General features: G+C 46.1%; 1 protein-coding gene across 2 annotated transcripts; it reads left to right on the top strand.

The window, feature by feature from the left end:
* The first annotated feature begins 1,330 nt into the window (after nt 1-1,330).
* On the top strand, nt 1,331-21,770 carry aff3 (AF4/FMR2 family, member 3). Of its 2 annotated transcripts, none has more exons than XM_061841490.1 (19): nt 1,331-1,532; nt 4,100-4,141; nt 5,899-5,967; nt 6,058-6,091; nt 6,165-6,222; nt 7,501-7,552; nt 7,726-7,760; nt 9,050-9,209; nt 12,568-14,328; nt 15,890-16,008; nt 16,166-16,316; nt 16,395-16,492; nt 16,588-16,651; nt 17,431-17,567; nt 17,872-17,943; nt 18,021-18,114; nt 19,748-19,797; nt 19,875-20,047; nt 20,910-21,770. In XM_061841490.1, exons 1-19 carry the CDS (start codon nt 1,458-1,460, stop codon nt 21,029-21,031), a joined length of 3,366 nt encoding a protein of 1,121 aa, XP_061697474.1. In that variant the 5' UTR covers nt 1,331-1,457; the 3' UTR covers nt 21,032-21,770. The 2 variants fall into 2 exon arrangements, with proteins under 2 accessions (XP_061697474.1, XP_061697476.1); XM_061841492.1 differs by having other exon boundaries at nt 1,512-1,532; nt 6,058-6,086.
* The last annotated feature ends 644 nt before the right edge of the window (nt 21,771-22,414 follow it).

Below are 22,414 nucleotides of genomic sequence, written 5' to 3'. Positions count from 1 at the left end.
TCCAACATTTCTGCTCCTTCCGCTGGGAAATGCTGCCGTTTTGCTATTCACCTTGCAGCTGCGCCACATGGTAAGATAGCAACAGGCCGGGGTTGGAGGATGGGGGCGGGGGGGGGGGGGGTCGCTCCAATCTGCCGTACTGACGTGCAAATGCCGACATGACTTCTAGAATAGATTCGAGAACTGGACTCCAAGTATGGAAAAGGCTGACGTTACTTTGCTCACTGGTAATGCGTGACTACTTTTGCAGGTTTTTTTTTTTGTTTGTTTTTTTTTTCTTCTATAGGTACGCATTCTTTTTTTCCACATCTGGATTCCGGGCAATATATGTGAAATATGATTTCCTCTCCAGGCAAAGGACCATGCAGCGGGGAAAGCACAAAGCGCGGAGCAGGAATAATGGACGCTGTTGGCAAGCGGACAAAGGGCCGGCATCCAGGGTTAGAGGGTCGGACATATGTTCGCCATAATCCTGCCGCGGAGGATTATGTCAGCGGCAAAAGCCACCTGGGTCGTTTTTAGCCTCTCGGTTCTCATGCTTCGCTTACGGTGTGAAATTCATATACGGGAGATAGATAGATAGATAGATAGATAGATAGATAGATAGATAGATAGATAGATAGATAGATAGATAGATAGATAGATAGATAGATAGATAGATAGATAGATAGATAGATAGATAGATGGATGGATGGATGGATGGATGGATGGATGGATAGATAGATAGATGATAGATAGATAGATAGATAGATAGATAGATAGATAGATAGATAGATAGATAGATAGATAGATAGATAGATAGATAGATAGATAGATAGATAGATAGATAGATAGATAGATAGAAGGATGGATGGATGGATGGATGGATGGATAGATAGATAGATAGATAGATAGATAGATAGATAGAGATAGATAGATAGATAGATAGATAGATAGATAGATAGATAGATAGATAGATCGATAGATAGATAGATAGATAGATAGATAGATAGATAGATAGATAGATGGATGGATGGATGGAGGATGGATGGATGGAGGATAGATAGATAGATAGATAGATAGATAGATAGATAGATAGATAGATAGATAGATAGATAGATAGATAGATAGATAGATAGATAGATAGATAGATAGATAGATAGATAGATAGATAGATAGAGCGAGCTCCACTCTGTGACGCTTGTTGTGACGCGCGAGCGGCCAGTCAGAGTCCACTCGTCCCGAGTGGCGATCGCCTCCCCCCCCCCCCCGCCACTTCCGCTCACGTCATGCGTGACGCGAGCGGGCGCGGGCCCGCCCCCATCTGCCCTCCACGGTAACCACACGGAGCTCCATCATGATCCTCATCCTCTGTGGCAAGAGCGAGACGCCGATTGCGCTTCCCGGCCGCGTCTCGTCACGCGACTCCAGCCCGTTATGGACACCCACGCGGGGCTCTGAGCATCCACGCGGGAACCATGCCCACTGTCCTGCGCAGTGGCAGGGGGAAACTTTGCTTCGGACCTTCGCTGCACCGATGTCTCTTTCCTCAGGTGAGGGGAACGCCTGACCTCCGCCAAGGCGACTTTTCTGTGCGCGCGGTCGTCACTCTTGCTCGTGTTGGTGCGCAACTTCCTGGTTACACCTCTGAACTTTGATGCTTGATTGGTAATCTTTTAGTGGTGCTGATCGGTGACAATCGACACCTTAATAACCTCAGCAATGAAAGGAAAAAAAAAGAAGCCATTTTGTAATGGACGAAAGTAAAAAAAAAAAAAAAAACAATAATGAAAAAGGACACACAATTGATAAAAATGTGTATTCAAATTTAAATTCAATAATATATTTACAATAAGAAACCTGTAAAAATTCATTTGAAATGTGAAACTTTCGACTTGCATGCGTGTTCTGAAATTGTGTTGTTAAAGCAACTTTGGTCCAGATGTGATCCTTATTGCGCTTGACATGGCAATATAGCCGGTTATTGAAGATTTTAATAAAAGATAGTTTGGTTTTTTAAAGAGTTTTTGGGTTCCAGTGTTGCAAATAAATGTGAGAATCCATTCATTTTTTGTAAAAAAAAAAAAAACTTGAAAAACATTTCAAATTTTTTCCAAATGTATTGATTATAAATACAAAATCTAGAAAATTTTTTGTAGTTTATTTTAAACGTGGTACTTACTCAAATCAAGTGAACCAATAGCTGATCTTGATTGCACATTTAATTTTAAGATAAAATCCGATTTAATACCCATTTTAGTGAAAAAAAAATTCAAATCCAATGTAATCATATTATCTCATTGTTTAAAATGTCATGATGTCAGCCACTTGTAAAAAATATATATTCATCTGCTCCAACATTAGCTGAATAATTTCACATCCAGTAATAAAATGAGCATGAATTGAACACTCCGTCTGTTATCTGCCATAATTATGAGTACAAATTTGATTATTTTGGAAGAAACGTTGCTTAATTTCATCGTAGCCTTTGCGCAGGGCCTATTTTAAGTCAGCAGTCTTCTTCCGGTATGTTTATGTCGCGCATGTTTTGATGCGATCGCGCCGTGAAATGACAGATAGTTGAACAATGTTCAAACAGCCTTGCTGTGTGCAGCTTGTTGCAGTTTTTTTGTTTTTATTTTGGTCGGTCGCAGTTGACTCGGTCCCTCATGGCTTCACCCGTTCATCGGGGTATTGCGCCACGAGCCTGCAGGTTGTGATGTTAGCGCAGGCCGCCGCGATCACGACGGCCTGCTAATTGTAACCCGAGGATTTCCCATCTTTTCTGTTTTTTTCCTGTCCTGTTTGTGTTTCTCTCTCCCCTCCGCGATGAGACGGTTTTACACGCTTGCGCCGTTTCCCCCTCGGCGGACTTGCGATGTGGCCAAATGATAGCGAGCTTCTAGTGAGTCACGAATGCGGGAAGGGACACCACCGGCACACAAACGCAGCCGCTCTCCGCGGAATTCCCACTGAGGAAAGTGAAATCCCAATGTGGATGTTTTCAAACATTTGCCGTGTCGCTTAAGGGGGCGTGAAGGCGGGATTGATCGGGAACTGATCCCACGCCATCCGCATGAAAGTCCGCGATGTCAATGGCGAACAGCAAACGTTCGTTTTCTAGAGCGGTTCTCCTCATTCGGGTCCGAGGTGACTTTTTGGTCATAATTCAACTAACCGTGTTTGGAGGAAGACGAATGATGAGTTCCATCCCAAGAACACCGTCCCTACTGTGAAGCATGGGGGTGCTAGCATTGTGCTTTGGGGGTGTTTTTCTGCACATGCGACAGGACGACTGCAGCGTATGAAGGACTGCCGCGACCAGAACACGGGGTTGGACCCAAATGCACGACTCGGGAGACGTAGAGGCAGTTCGGGAAACGTATTTATTCAGTCCAGTGTCAGGGATCAGGCAGGCAGTCAACGGGAGCAGCAGTAACAAGGACGTCAGGCGTAGGAGGCAGGTCAGCGGGCAGGCAGTGAGATGAAGAACGGGATTACGAGAGCGCGGGAACGACGTATTAAGCAACGATCTGGCAAAGGCCAGACCGTACGTGTGATTCTATATAACTGGGACGTAATTACTAGAGACGAGGTTTGACTGGGAACCAGTCCAGGGTGTACCTCACCTCTCGCCCCCAAGTCAACTGGGACGGGCTCCACCTTACCTGTGACCCGAATGTAGATAGATGGGCGTCACTGACAAGTGGACGGACGGACGCACACGACGGAGAGATAAACGGAGGTCTCGGCTCTCACGTCGTCCTGAACGGCAAAAAACGGGGGAGGTTTCGGTTACAAGGGCAGAAAGCGAAAAATGATTTTGGAACCGCTCCCCCCCCCCCCCCCAACACCACCACCGCTCATCCGCAGCTGTGATTTCACGCGTACAGTATGACTCAATGAGTCCCTGTCACTTTTCGCAATGACTAATAGTGCATCTTCCCCCCTCATCGTTCACCTGCATATTTGCAACCGAGACGGCACAAGTGGGACTTTGACTTACTGTACATATTTGCAGCAAGTTTTGCTCTTGTGCGTCCGCGTGTGCACCTTCACTTAGCAACTGTCGACCGCTCATCTTCTTACGCACTTTTTTTTTTTCTTCTCTTGTGTGCAGGAAACAACAGGACAACACGGCTGTGCCAAAGATATTTGGGGGGTAAGAATCGACTTTTGATGGCATTACACATTTATGAAGGTCCTTCATTCTCACGGGACTGGTAATTACATTTGTAATAACAGTTCCGGTATTTCAGATTGGTATGATTTTCCGTCACAAATATTGGAAAGAGCTCTCGGTGTGGAAATGAAATCTACGGCTGCTATGAAAACTGTAAATTCTGGTGTTTAAGAATTTTGAGTGAATAAAAAATAAAATGTAAATATAAAAATAAAAAAAAAAGCAAAAGCAAATTTATTTGTATAGCGCATTTCATACACGAGGTGACTCAATTGCTTTACATGATTAAAGGCGTTTCAAAACAGAGGGATAAAACATTTAAAACGGGATGAAAACAATAAAAATGACAACATATTCAAGAAAAGATAGTTAAAATTGCATCCAGTGCAAGTAATATGATCAAAAAGTGGATATATTCTAAAAAGCATGAGAAAAAAAGAAGCGTTTTCAACCTGGATTTCAAAACATTCCCACTTGGGGTTGTTGACCTCACCTCTGTTGGCAATTTATTTCATTTCTGTGCAGCATAATAGCTAAATGCTGCTTCGGCACGTTTGCTTCGGACTCTGCGCTCCACTTTTTGACCCGAGTCGGTGGATCTCAGAGCTCTACTGGATTTGGAATCCGTAATGTATTCAGGACCTAAATCCATCCATCCGTCCACCTTCTACCGCTTCTCCGGGACGGGTAGCGGGGCGGGGGATCGCGAGGCGTTCCCAAAGTCTCTCCAGCGTGTCCTGGGTCGTCCTCGGGGTCTCTTTCCAGTGGGACGTGCCCCGGAACACCTCACCTGGGAGGCGTCCGGGAGGCATCCGGATCAGATGCCCCAGCCGCCTCATCTTGGCTCCTCTCAATGCGGAGGATCAGTGGCTCGCCACTGAGCCCCTCCCGGATGACCGAGCTTCTCACCCTGTCTCTAAGGGAGAGCCCTGACACCCTTTGGAGGAAACTCATTTCGGCCGCTTGTATCCGGGATCTTGTTCTTTCTTCCTAAGTCATTTAGTGATTTATAGACCAGTAGCAGAACTTTCAAATCTATTCTAAAGATGACTGGAAGCCAGTGCAAGGACTTTAGGATTGGAGTTATATGCCCTGACTGGTCAGAACGCGAGCTGCAGCATTCCGAATGCGCTGCGGCTGTTTCGTTCTCTTTTGTAGGGAGTTCAGTCAGAAGACCATTACAATAGTCAAGTCTACTTGACACAAAAGCATGGATGAACTATTCCTGGTCTGCTCGACACATACAAGACTTCACTCTAGATACTGTATGTTTTTGTGATTGATTTGATACGATTGTTGAAAGTCAGGTCGGAATCAATCAAAACACCAAGGTTTCGGACTTGGTCTTTGGTTTTTAAAGATAGAGTCCAAGTGTTTACTAACAGCAATTCTCTTTTCTTTATTGACTAAAACAATTGTCTCAGTTTTGTTGTGATTTAGTTGAAGAAAATCTGATTTAGACAAAACCTCAATTGAACTGCACTCATCTGGAGACACTGTGAAATATAACCTGAATAGCTACGGTAGTCAAAATTAAAGTTTTGAAGACTTTGACCCAAGGGTAGCATATACAGGCTGAACAGAAAGACAATTTAACAGACTCGTGGAGGTTGTGTTGGACTTTTGAGGGATATTTGGCCCGCACGATCTCCGTTGCACTCCAAATTGTAAACAGGAGAGTTCCGGCGAGGGTTCCCCCGCCGTCGGCATCTTAAAGATCATTTATGATTCAACAGGACATGACTCAGCCGTGGCCGTCCCAGCGAGCCTTAGCGGGTGACCAGCGGATCCTCTTCAACCCTACGGTACGTTTTACGTTTGGCGATCGTCGCGGTATCGTTCACGCGGTGTTACAGCGTTTGTTATTCCCCCCCCCCCCCCCCTTGTGTTTAAAGGATGGAAAACAGCCGCCAGCACGACAGAGGCAAGGTACCCGCTCGGATGTGGCTATTTATGTTGCTTTAAAAGCGACCCATCGTGACTCAATATCTCATCACGGCAGGACGGGGGGACGCTCTGCCGCCGACGAACCGTCACCCCCGCGTGGCGCCTCACAAGTCGTAAGTGGCACGGGAGGAAGCATAAGTCACAGCGGCGTGTTAAACTTCAAAGGGACCGTGACGCGATCCCAAATGTCAGGGGTCAACGACCTCTTTGAAAGCGCATCGGGGGGGGCAACTTCTTGGGTACTGAATAATGCAAAGGGGTAGCAATTGGATTCACACTTCTGCAATGACTAATTTGCTCAAATCACCTTTAATTAAATTATAGGGTGAATAATTAATGATAGCGCGGCACGGTGGATCAGATGGTAACGCGTTGGCCTCGCAGTTCTGAGCTCCTGGGTTCAATCCCGGCACCGCCTGTGTGGAGTTTGCATATTCTCCCTGTGCCTGTGTGGGTTTTCACCGGGTAGGCAGTCCGGTTTCCTCCCACGTCCCAACATTAATTGGACACTCTAAATTGCCCCCCTCTAGGTGTGATTGTGAGTGCGTCTGTTTGTATCTATGTGCCCTGCGATCGGCCGGCGACCAGTTCAGGGTGTACCCCGCCTCCTGCCCGTTGACAGCTGGGATAGCCTCCGGTGCTCCCCGTGACCCTTGTGAGGATAAGCGGCAAAGAATGCACGTGTGAATGCATCGATCATATTCATGATTTCTCGGGAACAATGATCAAGCAAGGCAGGATAGAGATGAATATCAATATGCAACGTGCTCTTCCTACAAATCTCTTCAATCCCTTCACTGCTGAGCTATTTTTAGAACAGGTCCGCGGGGGCGTTTATGTGGTCTTGAGGGGGGCTCGGTGGCTGCTGCCACCATTTCGGTGACCCCTGGTCGAACTCTTTTTAAAAATGTATCCATCCATCCATCCATCCATCCATCCCCATTTTCTTTGCCACCTATCCTCACATAGGTTGCCGGGCAAAAATTAACCCTTTTAAGTACTATTTTGGTTTACTGAATAGTGAACAACTGGTTAGCACATCTGCCTCGCAGTTCTGAGGAACCGGGTTCAAATGCAGTGTCGCTTATGTGGACTTGGCACGTTCTCCCCGTTGCCTGCGTGGGTTTTCTCCGGGCACTCCGGTTTCCTCCCACATCCCAAACTGAACTGAAGAGTCTGAATTGCCCATAGACGTCGATGTGAGTGCAAATGGTTGTTTGTCTCGATGTGCCCTGCGATTGGGTGGGGACCAGTTCAGGGTGTAACCCGCCTCTTGACAGCTGGGATAGACTCCAGCACTTCCACGACCCTGGTGAGGATAAGCATCCTCTGAACAGTGAGGCTGACGCAAATCTCACTCTCCGATTGGTTGTTTTTTTCCCCTTTTGCAGGATGCTTGTTGACGACCTAAAATTAAGCAGCGATGAGGATGATGTTCAAAGGGTAAGTGGTAGTCGTACTCGATGATAAGCTGGAGGGAACGCATTGAGGGGAACTGCGCGCTGACAATAGGCCGAATGAGGCACGACAGACAGCCTTTCAGTTCCAGACGTGTTCACATTTTGTTACTGATGTGGATGATTAATTAGTGTTCTTTTTGCTATGTGCCCCTAAAGGCCACCGATGAATCGGCTTCCTGGGACAGACACAGGTAACTTTACCAAAATTCACGGCTATCTTGGGATGTCACATTATACAAAAATGAAACCAAAAAAAATGGGACGTATGGGACCTTTAAAGCTGCTGTGTGCAGTTTTTGTCGCCCCCTCGGCTGGAATTCTGCATCACAACAACAGCGCCGTCTCTTTGATATGTTGTATGCTACGCCCGTGCCCCGCCTCCTCACCATGTGATTGAAAGGGAGCTGGTGGGAACCCCCCCCCCCCAAATAAACCCAACTATTGTATGATTATTTTCTGCTACAGAAAAGCAAAATAATATTTTTCAAATGGATGACTTCAAATACTCGGTGTAAACAATACAGAGCAAAGGAGAGTGTGGTAAGGAAGTGAAGAAACGGGTCCAAGCGGGGTGGAACAGTTGGCGGAAGGTGTCTGGTGTTCTATGTGACTGAAGAGTCTCTGCTAGGATGAAGGGCAAAGTTCACAAAACAGCGGTAAGGCCGGCCATGATGTACGGATTAGAGACGGACGGTGGCACTGAAGAAACAACAGGAAGCAGAACTGGAGGTGGCAGAAATGAAGACGTTGAGGTTCTCGAGGTTGGATAGGATCAGAAACGAGTTCGTTTGAGGGACGGCCAAAGTTGGATGTTTTGGAGACAAGGTGAGAGAGAGCAGACTAGGATGGTTTGGACATGTCCAGAGGCGAGAGAGAGAGAGAGAGTGAGTATTTTGGTAGAAGGGTGGCGAGGATGGAGCTGTCAAGGAAGAGAGAGCGAGAGGAAGACCAAAGAAAAGGTGGATGGATGTTGTGAGAGAGGACATGAAGTCCGTGGGTGTGAGAGAGGAAGATGCACGAGATAAGCTTAGATGGAAAAAGATGACACGCCGCGGCGACCCCTAACGGGACAAGCCAAAAGGACAAGAAGAAGAAGAAGTTTACAAACAGAAGACCGTAGCCCATTGCTAGCTAAAACGCGTCATTTCCAGTACATTGTGTTTGGTGCAATACAGAGCGCAGACTGTGTGAATTTTGACAGTCGACAGGAAATATAAACGATTGAACACTGAAAATTACAACAAGATGTTCGAAGAGTTGATAGGCTTGATCAATCGTCTGTCAAATGTCATTTCTTGTAGCAGTGGCTTGCGTGAAAATAAAAGTTGCGGACTGAACCTTGGAAGTATAACTACACATGATCATTTCTGACATTGACTTTTTGCCAGTTATTTATGTTGATTATCTCTGTGTAGCACACAAGCGGCACTTTTCTGACCCTCCATTTTGTCGATGCGTGTGTGTGTGTGTTGACCGACAGCCCGTCGCACACAAATGGCAGGAGGGCGAGAAATACCAGCTCGGACTCCTCGCGATCCCGCTCTTCCGCGGAGTCGGTCAGCAGCAGCCTTCGTTCCCGGAGCTCCAGCCCACCTGCCTCGCCCAGAGACGGGCGGTCCCCGCGCGGCGGCAACAAGGAGGTAACAACACCGGGGCCGCTGCCCGCGACTCTCTTTTAGCCGTTGCCTGTCTTTTGTGGCCTCTGGATCATGGGGAGGGGGGGGGGGGGGGCAGAAGGTGGAATGCAAAGTGTGAGTTTGGAAAAAGGAGGAGGAGGAAGTAGCTCGGGGGGCGTGCGGTAATAGCCGTAGCTTTGGGAATTAGTGCCTGGGTGTCATGTCAACAAGCTCAGTCTTATGGAACAACATTACGCACGAACCAGGGTTAGACATCCGTACAATTTCTAAAGACGGTGATATCGGGCGAGAGGCGGGGTACACAGTGGAGCGGTCGTCCGCCAATCGAACGCCCTAACCGGGATGATCTCAAATACAACAGACGCTCTGAAGTTAAAGACAAGCGCCTTGCGGGTGTGCGTTTCAAATCGACGTTCCCCTTTTGATATAATGTAAATATAACCGAGTGATTTGGAGAAGACCAAAGGCAGAGGACTCCCAGGGCGGGTGGCCAGTCAAGCACGGGGCGACCGTGACTTGAGGAAGAATCGATCCCAAGTCAACCAATGGTCCATTTTGCCAATGTTTAATGTTAAATTAAAGGACTAGATCTACTTCTTAACCTCTGATGCACCAGCGTGGCTAATGCTAAAATCCATCCATTTTTTGCATAGGACTCGTCCTCATCGGGTCGTGGGTGAATTGGAGCCTGGATTGGTTGGCAGCCGGTCGCAGGGCACGTATACGCTTACACATTCGTACCTAGGGACAATTTTGCATTTTCAGTTAACCCAGTGTGCATGTTTTTGGAATGTGGGAGCTAGACAACCCGCACAAGCACAGCAAGAACTGGTCTTTGTGATCTGGATTTATAGTCAGAATTGGGAGCATACTGTGCTTTCAAAGGTCCACTGTCATGAAATCCATATGATTTTTAGTACGTTATTAAAGGAAAAAAAGACAGCCGGAATGGACCCATCCATTTTTTTTTCCGCTACACAACATGATTTTGACGTATGTGGCTTTTCCCGCTATGAAAATCCTCTCAAGGGATTTGTTTTCAAGAAGAAGCAGGAAGTGACGTACAGGGCAGTAGCGCCCTCAAGCGGTCTTGTGTGTTTATACTAGTTTTATCTGCTGGAAGGTAGCTCGTTGTTCCTTCGTGTTAGCCAAAATGCCGGCTCGATCTATTGCTGATATTGTTCGAACACTCGGGAGGATGGATTCATTCTTCATACTTTTCAAAAAGACCCGGTTCGTCGTGAAAAATGGACGAGAGCGTCGAAGGTTCAAAATGACAGGTAGGTGTGTATACAGCTACTAAAAAAAAAAAAAAAATAGTTTGGGCGGGGGGTATGATCCTCTCAGAATGTAACAAAAGATACGCGCACGTAAGTCAGGGGTGCTAAATGCGTCAATGTACCTGTCGGCGCCGAGCACGGCTTGGCTCATACATCCTGTCTGGGTGTCTCTTGTTAGTTAGAAGTGATCCGCATATCATCTAAATATGGTTCGAAACGATAAGGTAATATTGCCCCGCTCACTTCACTCGATTGTGAAGTGTTCTCTTCTTTGAAAAGAGCTTCCGTGTCCCATAGTAGGTGGCACGGCGTGTTTTCAGTGGCGAATGTGTGACGGTGTGATGTAATGAACAGACGATGCAGGCAAGATGGCGACCACTTGGATGTCGTATGAGACTTCCGCAAATTTGCGCAATGGATGACGCGCTCTCCGCTCATATTTATTTTTTCGTATGGACATTGAATTGTTATAATGTTACATGTATTTTTCATTACAATATCTATTTTAGAATCTTTACAGGGATGACACTTGAGCTTTAAGGTCCAATTGAACAGAATCCTTCCAATTCCGAGGCGCCACTGACATTGTTAGTGTTGATGTGTTCAGCATGGAAAAGGTGGGGTTCCTGTGGAGAGTGGTAGGCTGCTCTGAGATGCTTTGGTATGTGGGGGAGGGGGTCCCGGGGGGGCAACCTGCTCCTCTTTCATGAATGCAAGGCCCTGTAGATGTCCAAGCAAGCACCAATTGGGCCTCCGAGGCAAAAAAAAACAAACAAAAAAAAAACACGGGGAGTGGAGCTTATGTGAGGCTCCGGGTGCGTGGACGAAGGGGGTGGGGGACGGGGTTGGGTAGGGGGAGCTGGTGGTAGACCATGTGGTTTTCATTTACGCCGAGCGTCTCCGAAAGGACGAGACGGGGGCTGAGGCAGTTCAGGGAAGCAAATCCAGAGCTGCAGGTACGAAAGAGGTAGGAAGGGCCAAAAGTCGAAAAAGGGGGAGGGAAGGGAAGGCAGTCGAGACGTTACAAGAGATGCAGTGTCTTCCCCGGAAAGAGGTCGAGGGATGTGACAGGAAGGAGGGGGCTCGCTGTTTGACTTGAGGATTGGAGGTTTAATTTAGCGCTGCTGCTCGGCTGCCAGAAGGAAGGCGAGAGAAGGCGAGAGACCGAGAAGGACGGGGAGCAGGGGGGGGGGGAGTTTGCGCCACAGCCGTAAGTATTTTTCCTAAAACTCCTTCTCGGGCCCGTATTCGCGCGTATCCGTGCCGTGTCGCTCGTTCCCTGGATAAACAGTAAGCACATACGAGGATGTCAGGAACAGCAGTCAGAACATTTGGTTGTTTTGTCTGGGTCGGCGTTGGAACGGTCAGCACTCTGGACACTGAATCCGGTGATCTGAGTTCAAATCTCAGGGGAATCTTACTATGAACTCACTTCGCGCTCAGTAAAACAGCAATAAGTTTATCTGTGTTGTAAATAGGTCACAGAAACCCACGTCAATTTTATTCTATATGTGTATACTGTATACAAATATATATTGGGCAAAACTAGTAGAGGAGACGGCTGATTTAAAGTAGGGCAGTACCTCTAAACACGATGTTGGGGCAAAACCTTTGAGAAGATACATCTCTAAAGTTTGTCAGCTATGTCATGCAAAACCTCAGTTCAGTGCACGACAAAGTATTTGCATGCGTTTTGGTTGTTACGAGAAGACGAATACTGTATATTGGGAGCCATTATTCTTTATGTGCCCTGTGGATTGGCTGGCGACGAGTCCGCGGTGCACCCCGACCGACTCTTGCCTCAAAAAGTCAGCCCGGGTAGACTCAAGCTTACCTGCGACTCGAGTGAGGACAAGCACCGTAGATAATGGATGGATAGATGACAGTTATAATATTACTTTATTAACTGTGCAGGCAGAGTGCGGAAGTTTTATGGTTGTGGCAATTTGACCCTGGAATAGATGATTTCCCCTTGACTTCCCATCGGAGAAATATTTCTGAAATATATGTTTCAGGTGTATGTTATCAGTTTCCAATGAGTTATATGCTGATGTTGCATTTTTCTTCACCGGTGTCTGCAGAGTGATCGGCCCACAGCTGCCCAGTGGCAATTGGATAAGTGGCTGAAGAAGTCCAAGAAAAAAGCAGCTGGAAGGGACCGTAGCATTCCTGGAAACCCGCCCTCTCCGCACACGCTCCGAGCGCCGTCTCCGGCAAGATGCTGGGACAGCAATCAGGATTACCGCCCTAGCCAAAGTCCCATTCCCAGCCCGCAGTTGAGCTACAGGCCCGACAGCCCTCTGCTGAGTCCCGGTTACAGCTTCTGCCCGAGCCCCCTTTCTGGCACCTGCCCGAGTCCGAGCATTAGCAGGTACAGTCCTGGACCGAGTCCAGTTTCAAGTGTTTTCCCAAGTCTATGCGGGAGCCCGAGAACGCAGCGGAGCCCTGATCCAATTCAGAGAGACCCTCAGGGAAGTCCTACTCCATCACCTTCGCAGTACTACCACTACCCTGAGGTTCAAAGTCATCTGTACTCGGCGCCACCTCCCCGCAAGACAAAAGTTAGGTCAGTGTCCAACTCTAAAGCAAAAACCAAGCACACAAATAGCACAGAGCCTCCCCTTCATCAGCACAGGCCCAAAGCGAGGCCCACAGAAGATAAAGACCACAGACAAAACAAATCCAAAGCGGTTTCAAACTCCAGTGACAGTTGCAGACCACAGAGCAGTTCCCATTCAGTCACTAAAAAGCCAGCCAAAGACACATCACATTACGAGCTGATCCAGGGAGGCCGACACGGCCTCAGCTCCGACCGCAAGACTCAACCTCCAGTTCGGCACGCTTCTCAGCACAATACAGCGAGAACAAAACACCATCTTCCAACTGCCCGTGAAACCGGCATCAGTCAAAGTTCGACCGCGAGGGCTTCCGGTAATAATCACTTGAGACCAGGTCCTGACGTACAACCCTGGGCCAGGCCGAGTGCTGTTAATGCTAATCCTTTCAAAACATCAGACAAGCCGCTCCAGGCCAAGAAACGTGAGGTGCGCCAGAGAGAAAGTCCTCATACCGAAGGCGAGGGGAGGAAAGACAAAAGGAGGGAGGACAGGCACAGGGACGAGGAGAGAAAGGAAGACAAGAGGCTGGCGGAGGCGCAGCTCCTGAGACGTCGCTGGATCGAGAGTTCCGCAGAAGAGGAGGAAGGAGATGTGGTAGCTGTCGAGGGGAAGAGGAGGCGGCCTCGTGAAGAACAACAAATCCGTGAAAGTCAAACAATCCAGTCCAAAGAACAACACCGGCATCACGATCATGCGCGCCAACAACGGGGAGGTGAGAAAGAGGTGAACCGGGGAGACACTTCATCTCCACCCAGTCCACCTCCTCAGCGACGGTCCCCCTCACCATCTGCCTCGTCAAATTCTGATTCGGAATACCAAGTCGCCAAGGTTCCGGCGGACTCCACTTCACTCCAGAGTCTCCGCCAGAGGGCCCAGCACGGCTGCGGTAGACCCGATGGCAGCAAGTCCCGAGGAACGCACTCAAAAAGCCCAGCCGAGGGGCAGCAGAGCGAGGACGGGCACAAACTCTACACACTGGTCCCGTTCGGCCGAAGCGAGCAGGCCACGGTGCCTTCCCAACGAGGCCTGAGAAACCTGGTGGTGCACATCGACCTCTGCCTCCTCAAGAGGGTCCCGGACACATCTGTCCATTCCACCGTTAAAGCCACTGACTCTGCCTCCTCCTCCTCTTCTTCTTCGACGACGAAAGGCAAACAAGCGAAGGCTATGAAACATCTGTACACGCCTGAGACCGTCTCCAAAGACACCAGAAGGAAACGCAAGGTACGCGTTCGCAGTCTTTACTAACAGACACGAAGCGTTTGGAAAAACATTCATTTTAATGCCGTTTGGAATGAGCAATTATTTCCAGGTGCAGGTAAAATTGCAGCTCACAGGAAATAGACATTATGGAAAAACACCCACACTACAATGACAACTTGAAATTTTAATGTTCAGTTTACGGCAAAGGGTTATGTCTCCGTGTAACTGGCAGTTATTTCCATTTTGCTGTACATGCAGCCCTTCATTTAATTGACCCCTCCGTGGATATTGCGCAATCCGCGTCACTGACCAATCAGAGGCCGGAGATCTGCATAGCCCAAAGCCCGTTTTTGCTCCCGCCATTTTCTCTGACAACATTGAATGGTCCAGTATAGGTTTAGTTAGCGTTTTATCGCGTATTTGGGTTATTTAACAAAAAATATGGTTAAGAGGTGTAGTCACGGACTTTGTAATAGTGACGACGGGTATCCTGAAAGCCGAGTTGGTGGAGTTCGATTCGTACCCTTTCCAAAACCGAAGACCCGGTACGAAAAATGCCTTCGATGGATCAAACTTTGTGGAAGACCGCATCATCAACTAAATCCATCTAATATCAACCGGAACACATATGTTTGCACGAAGGTATGCCCTATATTTGATTTTTAATACACGTCTCGTATAAATGAATGAGACGTTCTCCGCCGGCATAACGCTGCAGCGTGTGAACGATTGACACACTTATTCTTTGTTGAGCGATATTTAGCGATGATCGGACTGCACAAACGTATCGATTTCTTGCTGGCTCCCGACCGAAGCTTAACCAGACTGTGTTTGCACGAAGATATGCCCTAAATTTGATTTTTAATACACGTCTCGTATAAATGAATGAGACGTTCTCCGCTAGCATAACACTGCTACGCGTGAATGATTGAATGAAATCAGAAGCATAGAGTCTGTCTCAGTTCAGAATGTATTGTATTGTATTTGCCATTTTTACCGTTTGTCTTACATGAGCGCACGTGGCGTGACGTCACTTCAGGAGGCGTGGTTAAGTCCCCTGTACGGAGGGGTCAATTGCCATGTCTGCAAATCAGCTCAACTGGACTTGTGGTCGAGGGTTACAGCACCACCTGCTGCTCTGGCATGCACTCGACACCCTGTCAATGCATTTTCATAGAGAATGATTTAAAAATATGATATATAAGTGTGGGCTGTCCGTTTTATCTCATTAAATGTGTAATTTGATAATAGCTTTTTCATTATGATTATCATTTGCCTTTTTTTGATTGTAAGTTACCTTGTAGTTGCCTTGGCGTGAGACTCCTACGGTATGGATTTGAACTCACCGAACATGGTTCTTTGCCCTATACAGGGACACAAGTGACCGGTTTTAGGGTCAAATTTGTATTGATTATTTAGGGGTTAACTCTTCTATCGACAATAGCGTCTTCCGGTGTAAAATCAAACCATGTGAGTGACTTGCTGCGGGAACTCCTGATGGGCCGATCCAAAAGCTGCAACAAAAACTAAACATCAAACTGGGCGTGCGTACGTTTGTGTGTGTCTACGTTTGGCCGACTAGTTGGAGAATGCCGTGTCACATAAAGAAGGCAAGAAGAACACGCCGCTCGCAGTCGGTCGCAGAGAATCGTCGTCGCTTGCGGCTGAGCGTCTCCTTTCAACCGAGACCGTGCATAATGGGTAAGAGTTGGGATTTTGGGGGTCTCCAAAGTCTCTCGCGACAATTTGCACAATGAATTGAGAGCTGTAGCTCAATTCGCTGACCAAAAATGCTAGAAACAGCTTCAGTCACGAGGTTGAATGCTGTCTTGTTTGTTTACATCTTGTATGTTGACAGATTTTTGGAGGAATACTTGGACAACAAGCGGCCGTTATCGCCCCTGTCGCCGCTGTCCGACAGCACCGAGACCAGCAACCTCCCATCCAAAGCAAAAAACGGCGAGGCTTCTTACAGGAACAACGAGAAGAACAGAAATCCAGCACTTAAGGTAACACAAAATCCATGGGCCGGTTTCTTTCCTTGAAAGTTTTTAGCTTGATTCTAATTTTTTCACCGGCAACTTTAGCCCAAAAAGGAAGTGGATTGCGTCAAAGTGTCCAGACAGCATTCGTCCGATTCTTGGGGCCCCGCCGGATACAGAGGAGCCGCGTCGAACACAGAAACGTGAGCGATCACCCCGACACATCCATCAATCAGATCCCCATTTGAATTTAGGAACAAATTTTCATTTTTGTGGCGGATCCGTCTCATTTTTCCAGGTCACACCACGCCGAGTACTACTTACACGAAGCCAAAAGGATAAAGCACCGTGCAGATGCCATGGTGAGTTCACGATCTTCACGAGATCTCGACAGACGAGCTGCATCGGACATCATCTAGGAACTCGAAGGCAGACCGCTCATGATTATGAATCAGATGGTAGTGGATGGTTCATTTCGAGTGGACTGACTTACTCGAATCAGTTCCTTTAAAAAGATTCGTTCAAAAGATTTGTTTGCAGTTCTTTATCATAAAATCACTGAATTCGTCTTCAGGTTGTGAATGATTCATCCCTGAGGTTCACATTCACTCAACGCGTTCACCGAACCACCACATTCGCTCGCCTTATACCGGCGGACAAACAAAAAGAACAAACCATTTAAAAAACTGATTCAGTTCAGTTTCGTCACTAAAAAGATTTGTTCGTTCGCAAACAACACTAGCGAGAAAAAACAAAGAAGAAGAACGAGTGGTCAAAGGAGCTATTGAAACTGTTAGCTTATCTTAACTACTTAGCAGTTGCAAACTCTTATCCTTGTAGTTGACCACATAGATTTGGATTTGGATCTTCTGTTTAACATTTCATTGTTGACCCAGACCGTTTTCCGAGCAAAACTATTATCACCGGATAATCTTCTAGAAACCGCCGATATTCTGCCTTTAGCCGACACTGATCAGAAGAGAGGAAAAATGCTCAAACTCGGCCCGATTATTGGTACGTGGGCACCCGGTTTAAGGTACCACAACGGAGAAATTACCTGCAACCTTTTGTGAGCGCAGCAACAGGACTTGACTTTCCGGTCCGTTCCCGTGACCGAGTTCCCCATCTCACCGTCTTCCAGGTGGACAAGCTGGGAAAAGCCGTGAATTACGTCGACGCGGCTCTCTCGTTCATGGAATGCGGCAAAGCGATGGAGCAAGGCCCGCTGGAGGCCAAATCCCCCTACACCATGTACGCCGAGACGGTGGAGCTGATAAGGTGAACTACAAATGGCACGTACAGCACAGTACCGTAAATTAAAAACGCAATTAACTAGGGGTGTATCGTGGCCAGTGAAGTGGTGCATTTGGAAACCTGGAAATGAGTCTTGCTCGCTGGGTCCGCCAGTTAAGTTTTGAGTCTTTCTTACCCAGCGGACCAGCATTTTCTTTTTGGTATCAGCAATGGCGGAGTGAGGGGAAACGTCACGTTGGTGTTCTGCGATTGCTTGTCAGTCAACCGTCACAGCGAACGTGCTCCAAATAATCATCGTAAATGTTGGTGATCACGAACGTGTTTGCAGGTACGCGATGAGGCTAAAGAGCCACTCCGGTCCCGGAGCCCGACAAGAGGACAAACAGCTGGCGGTGCTCTGGTGCGCGAGTCTGCTCCTCACCCGTAAAATCGCTCTGGAATATCATTTTTTTATCACTTGTCCTTGTGGGTTCACAGCTTTCGGTGTCTCGCCCTCCTGTACTGGCAGATGTTTCGTTTAAAGAAGGACCACGCGCTGAAATACTCCAAAGTACTGCTCGACTACTTTAAGGTAAGTGACGACTTTTGTTGCTAATGTACAGTTTTGTTGACTAAAGTGAGACTTACTGTGCTATGCAACGTTTCCAGGTGTCTTTGTAAAATTACACCAACATCCACTTTGTGTCAAAGCTTGATGGAAATACTTGGGCATGGTGGGCGGGGGGCAGGAGCGGGGGGGGGAGTTTTGTCTCATGCGAATGAGCCACTGCTCACCTCACCTGCCTTTCTTGCCGATTGAGGCGTTTGTTACCATGACGACCAATCGGGAGCAGCGAACTTCTTCTTAAACTTGTAATGTGACAGGTGGCCACCATCTTTGTGGAATTTTCATGAAAAAATACAAGGCCTATTCTACTTGCCATTGGATATGAATAATGTTCCTTTTGCGCTATTTAAAGTCCCACTGACATGAAAAGCATGATTTTTAGTATAAAAAAAAAAGGCATCTGTTTTTTCACCACACAACATGATTTTGACGAATATGGCTTTTTGTAACTCTCGCCATGAAAATCCTCTCGAGGGATTTGTTTTGGAGAAGAAGCAGGAAGTGATGTCATTAGCACACGCCCACTCTGGCGGGTTCGTGTGTTTATATCAGTTTTACCTGCGGGAAGGTAGCTCTTTGTTCCTTCGTGTTAGCCAAAATGCCGGCTCGCTGCATTGCTGGATATTGCTCGAACACTCGACAGGATGGATTCACTCTTCACACTTTTCCAAAAGACCCGGTTCCTTGTGAAAAATGGATTGCACGGGTGCAAAGGATGAGAGCTTCGTGAGTTCCAAATGACAGGCAGATGAGAGCTAACATCTGTTATAACCTCACCCTAACCTATCCTTAAAAAAAAGTTGCTAAAATGATATACACATACACGTACGTTTGTTGTGTTCGTCTTTCTGAGACGTCCGTCACGAAAATGAACACTCGGCGACAAGTTGTCGAATGGCACGTGTTGAAGCATGGATGGGGATGTTTCAGACTGGCCGGAAGTTTACAAAATATACCCGCATGCGCATTAATCGCAAGGAGACTTTTCAGCGCCGGGAGTGCTCAGACCGTCACACCGGGCCTCGGCGTTGTCGTCGCTCGCGGCTGAGTACGCTACATACTGTCATACTGTCGGGGAGTCTGTTGTTAGTTAAAAGTGATCCGCATATCATCTAAATATGGCTCGAAACGAGAGGGTAATATTGCCCCGATCGCTTCACTCGACTGTGACATGTTCTCTTCTTCAAAAAGAGCTTCCGTGTCAGAAGGGGCGTTGGGAAAAATCCGAAAATCTCTGTTGTTCCTCTGCCACTACGTGTTGTCAATGGCGAATGTCCCGCTGTGACGTCTGCTCGGCAATATGGCTACCAATTGGATATCGAGTGAGACTTCCGCAACATTGCACATGGATGACACGCTCCCCGCTCATATTTATTTTTTTGTATAGACGTCGAAGTGAATAATGTTCTATGTATTTTTCGTTACAATATCTATTTTAGAATGTTGATAGGCTTTCTCAGTAGGACTTGAAGTACCATTTGAAATGTCCCGGAAGATTCGGAGAACCGCACATTGGCAACTCTCTAACCTCTGAGCCGCACATTCAAGTATGTGCTGGTTATCAGAAGCTGAATTATGATATCTGGCATCCTTGCAGACTTCTCCCAAGGGGCCTCCAATGCCGTCCTGCTGGAACGACACCGGGAAGTAGGTGGACAACAAGTCAAGCGCGACAAGCGTCCGACTTCAAACCCGCGTTGATGGCTTTTGCTTTTGCGGCGCAGGGAGACAGCAGGGCCCCCTCCTCCTCGACTGAGCGACGCGACCCCACCCTCGCTCATAAGCATCCCTCAACGTATCCACCAGATGGCGGCGAGTCACCTAAACATCACCAACAGCGTCCTGTACAGCTACGAATACTGGGAAGTTGCGGACAACCTCGCAAAGGAGAGCAAAGGTCAAAGCGTCCATTTTTGGATTGAAGCGCACCCGAGTGAACATTTACATTATCAAAAGAGTTCTGGAGCATTTGCTGGGAATACTTGCTGTTGCATTATAACGAATTATATTTGAAATAATAACATAAACCAGTGATTTCCAACCTCTATAGAGCCAAGGCACATATTTTACGATTGAAAAATCACACGACAAAAAAAAAAAAAAAGTAAATGTTACCAAAAATGGATCGATTAATTACTGTATGTACTTCCTGCCTTCGCTCACGGCACACTGTTTGGGAATCACTGACATAAAAAAATGAGAATGCGTTTATTTAATTATAAATAGAAAGTATCGCAAAGATACATTTCAAAATTATTGAACTGATTGAATAACTGAACTGATTTTAATTAAATTAAATTAATTGAATTGATAAATAATAATAAAATCAAAATTGAATGAATGAAAAGAAACAATTTTAGGCATTTTTAAATGGAAATTAATAGTTAATTAGTTAAAATTAGACTAATTTTAAATAAATTCTAGAAATTAGTAAATTATTTTATAATAAAAATGAAACACTTTAAATAAACAGTCGTTTTGTAAATTGGTTAAGTCTAAATTAATCATAAAATGAATAAAATTCCTTTATGAAAATAAAAAATTTTACTTAGTATCCAAAAGCATTTTATCCAGGTATTATTATTTTTTTTTTTTTACTTCATGTGTCCCCATTCAAAACAGTCCAAAATTGCAATTTAAACACAAAAATTTGCCCACCTTTGTGCTCAGCATTAGGCCACTGTGTTACCCATATCGAATATCATTCACGTCCAAAAATATTTGACGATAACTCTCTTGTACTCCCCTTTTCAAAACAGAGTTCTTCAACTACTTGAATACTCTGTCGGGGCCATTGACGCTTCACAGCAGCATCGCTCAGGCGGTCCAGTACACCAGGCAAGCTCTTCAGTGGATCCGCATCAGTGCCAAACTTACCTGACAAGCACAAGAGGTCCACTGTGTCGACGGGCCAGCGAGGAGAACCTTTTTTTTTCGTACGGAAACTATAACGCAGAAATGGAGCAAATGTACACACACGTATATTAGATACAAAGACCATTTGTGTGTTCCTGCAAGATTTTTTCCCCTCCAGGGTTCCGTAGGTTTCCCCCCCCCCCCCTATCTTGAACTAAAGAGATCTGAACTATGAACATGCCTGCTGAGTTGGAACTGAGCAATTTTAGGACTCGTTCGCTTCCTTCCTCATTGGACGAAGCCGGAAAGATCTGCATAGAGATTTAAAGCCCTTTAACAGCGACATAAACACGACTCGGTCACTGAAATGTCTGCAAATTTTTACGCAAAGGCCTTTTATATCGTTGTACTTTTTCACTATGTACAAAATGTTTTTTTTAAATATTGCATTTTTGTCAATGTTTTTTTTTAAAATGGCTATTTAAATATTTGTTCTACTGTGCAATATTATATATGTCAAACTTGTTTCAGCAAAAAAAAAAAAAAAAAGCTGGGTCTTTCAATGCTCATATTTGAGGTTACTTCTATGCAAAAGGTGGAAAATGCAGTTGTTGATATTGTGGGGAATCAAATCGGCATTTTAATAGATGTTAACGTCTATTAATCACGAATGATCTTTTTTAAAAATGTATATGTCTATTTAATTTCTTTGTTTCATACGACGTTTTTATACTTTTTCTTTTGAATTGTATGTAAAAGGAGAGATCGGGGAGGAATAAAATACAGCCTCGACTTGTCTTTTTGCAGTACTGCTTGAAGACCCCTTTAGATATCACAAAAGCCAGATGCCAATATCGAGCTCGTGCACGTGACGTCACCGTTTTCACGGCGCCATATTGCAGGTCAAACAGAGCTGCTCGACATTGTGGGCGACGTTCAACCGGAGCAGAATATTCACAATACCCGAGACCTGTTGTGCTGTTGTTTGTCACAACAGACGAGACAGATATTCAAAGAGGTCATTCTATGGAATACCAGTCGAAAAAACAGAAAATATTGATGGATTTCTGCAATTAAACGGGATGGAATGGTGCCTAATTGAAATACACACACGCCTGTGTCGCGATCGCTTCATTTCAGGTAGAAATTATTCTTCTCAAGCTCAAATTACCAAGAATTATTTATAACGCCAAGTTGGCTCATTTGAGAACAATGCGTATTAAAAAAAAAAAAACATCTGTCGCAGAGGTTTACGGAGGTTAAGTGTAGCCGCAAGCGCTTCTGTGTAGACGACTCCATCCTTTTTTTTTTCAATCATAGTTAATGAATGTGAGTTTGTGTAAAACCAGGGGTCTTTTATTTAAATATTGGTATCTGTATTGAATACTAGCTGAAAAGATCGATGGAT

Source organism: Syngnathoides biaculeatus, chromosome 14 (genome assembly GCF_019802595.1).
Source record: "Syngnathoides biaculeatus isolate LvHL_M chromosome 14, ASM1980259v1, whole genome shotgun sequence".
NCBI lineage: Eukaryota > Metazoa > Chordata > Actinopteri > Syngnathiformes > Syngnathidae > Syngnathoides > Syngnathoides biaculeatus.
This window is presented reverse-complemented; position numbering and strand designations above follow the sequence as displayed.

What these genes read in the sequence shown, in the direction of transcription:
- aff3 (XM_061841490.1), top strand. Translation starts at nt 1,458, where the DNA reads ATGCCCACTGTCCTGCGCAGTGGCAGGGGGAAACTTTGCTTCGGACCT. An exon ending in ATGAGGATGATGTTCAAAGG is followed by an intron (nt 7,553 to 7,725) that starts GTAAGTGGTAGT and finishes GTGCCCCTAAAG; the next exon opens with GCCACCGATGAATCGGCTTC. An exon ending in CGCGCGGCGGCAACAAGGAG is followed by an intron (nt 9,210 to 12,567) that starts GTAACAACACCG and finishes CGGTGTCTGCAG; the next exon opens with AGTGATCGGCCCACAGCTGC.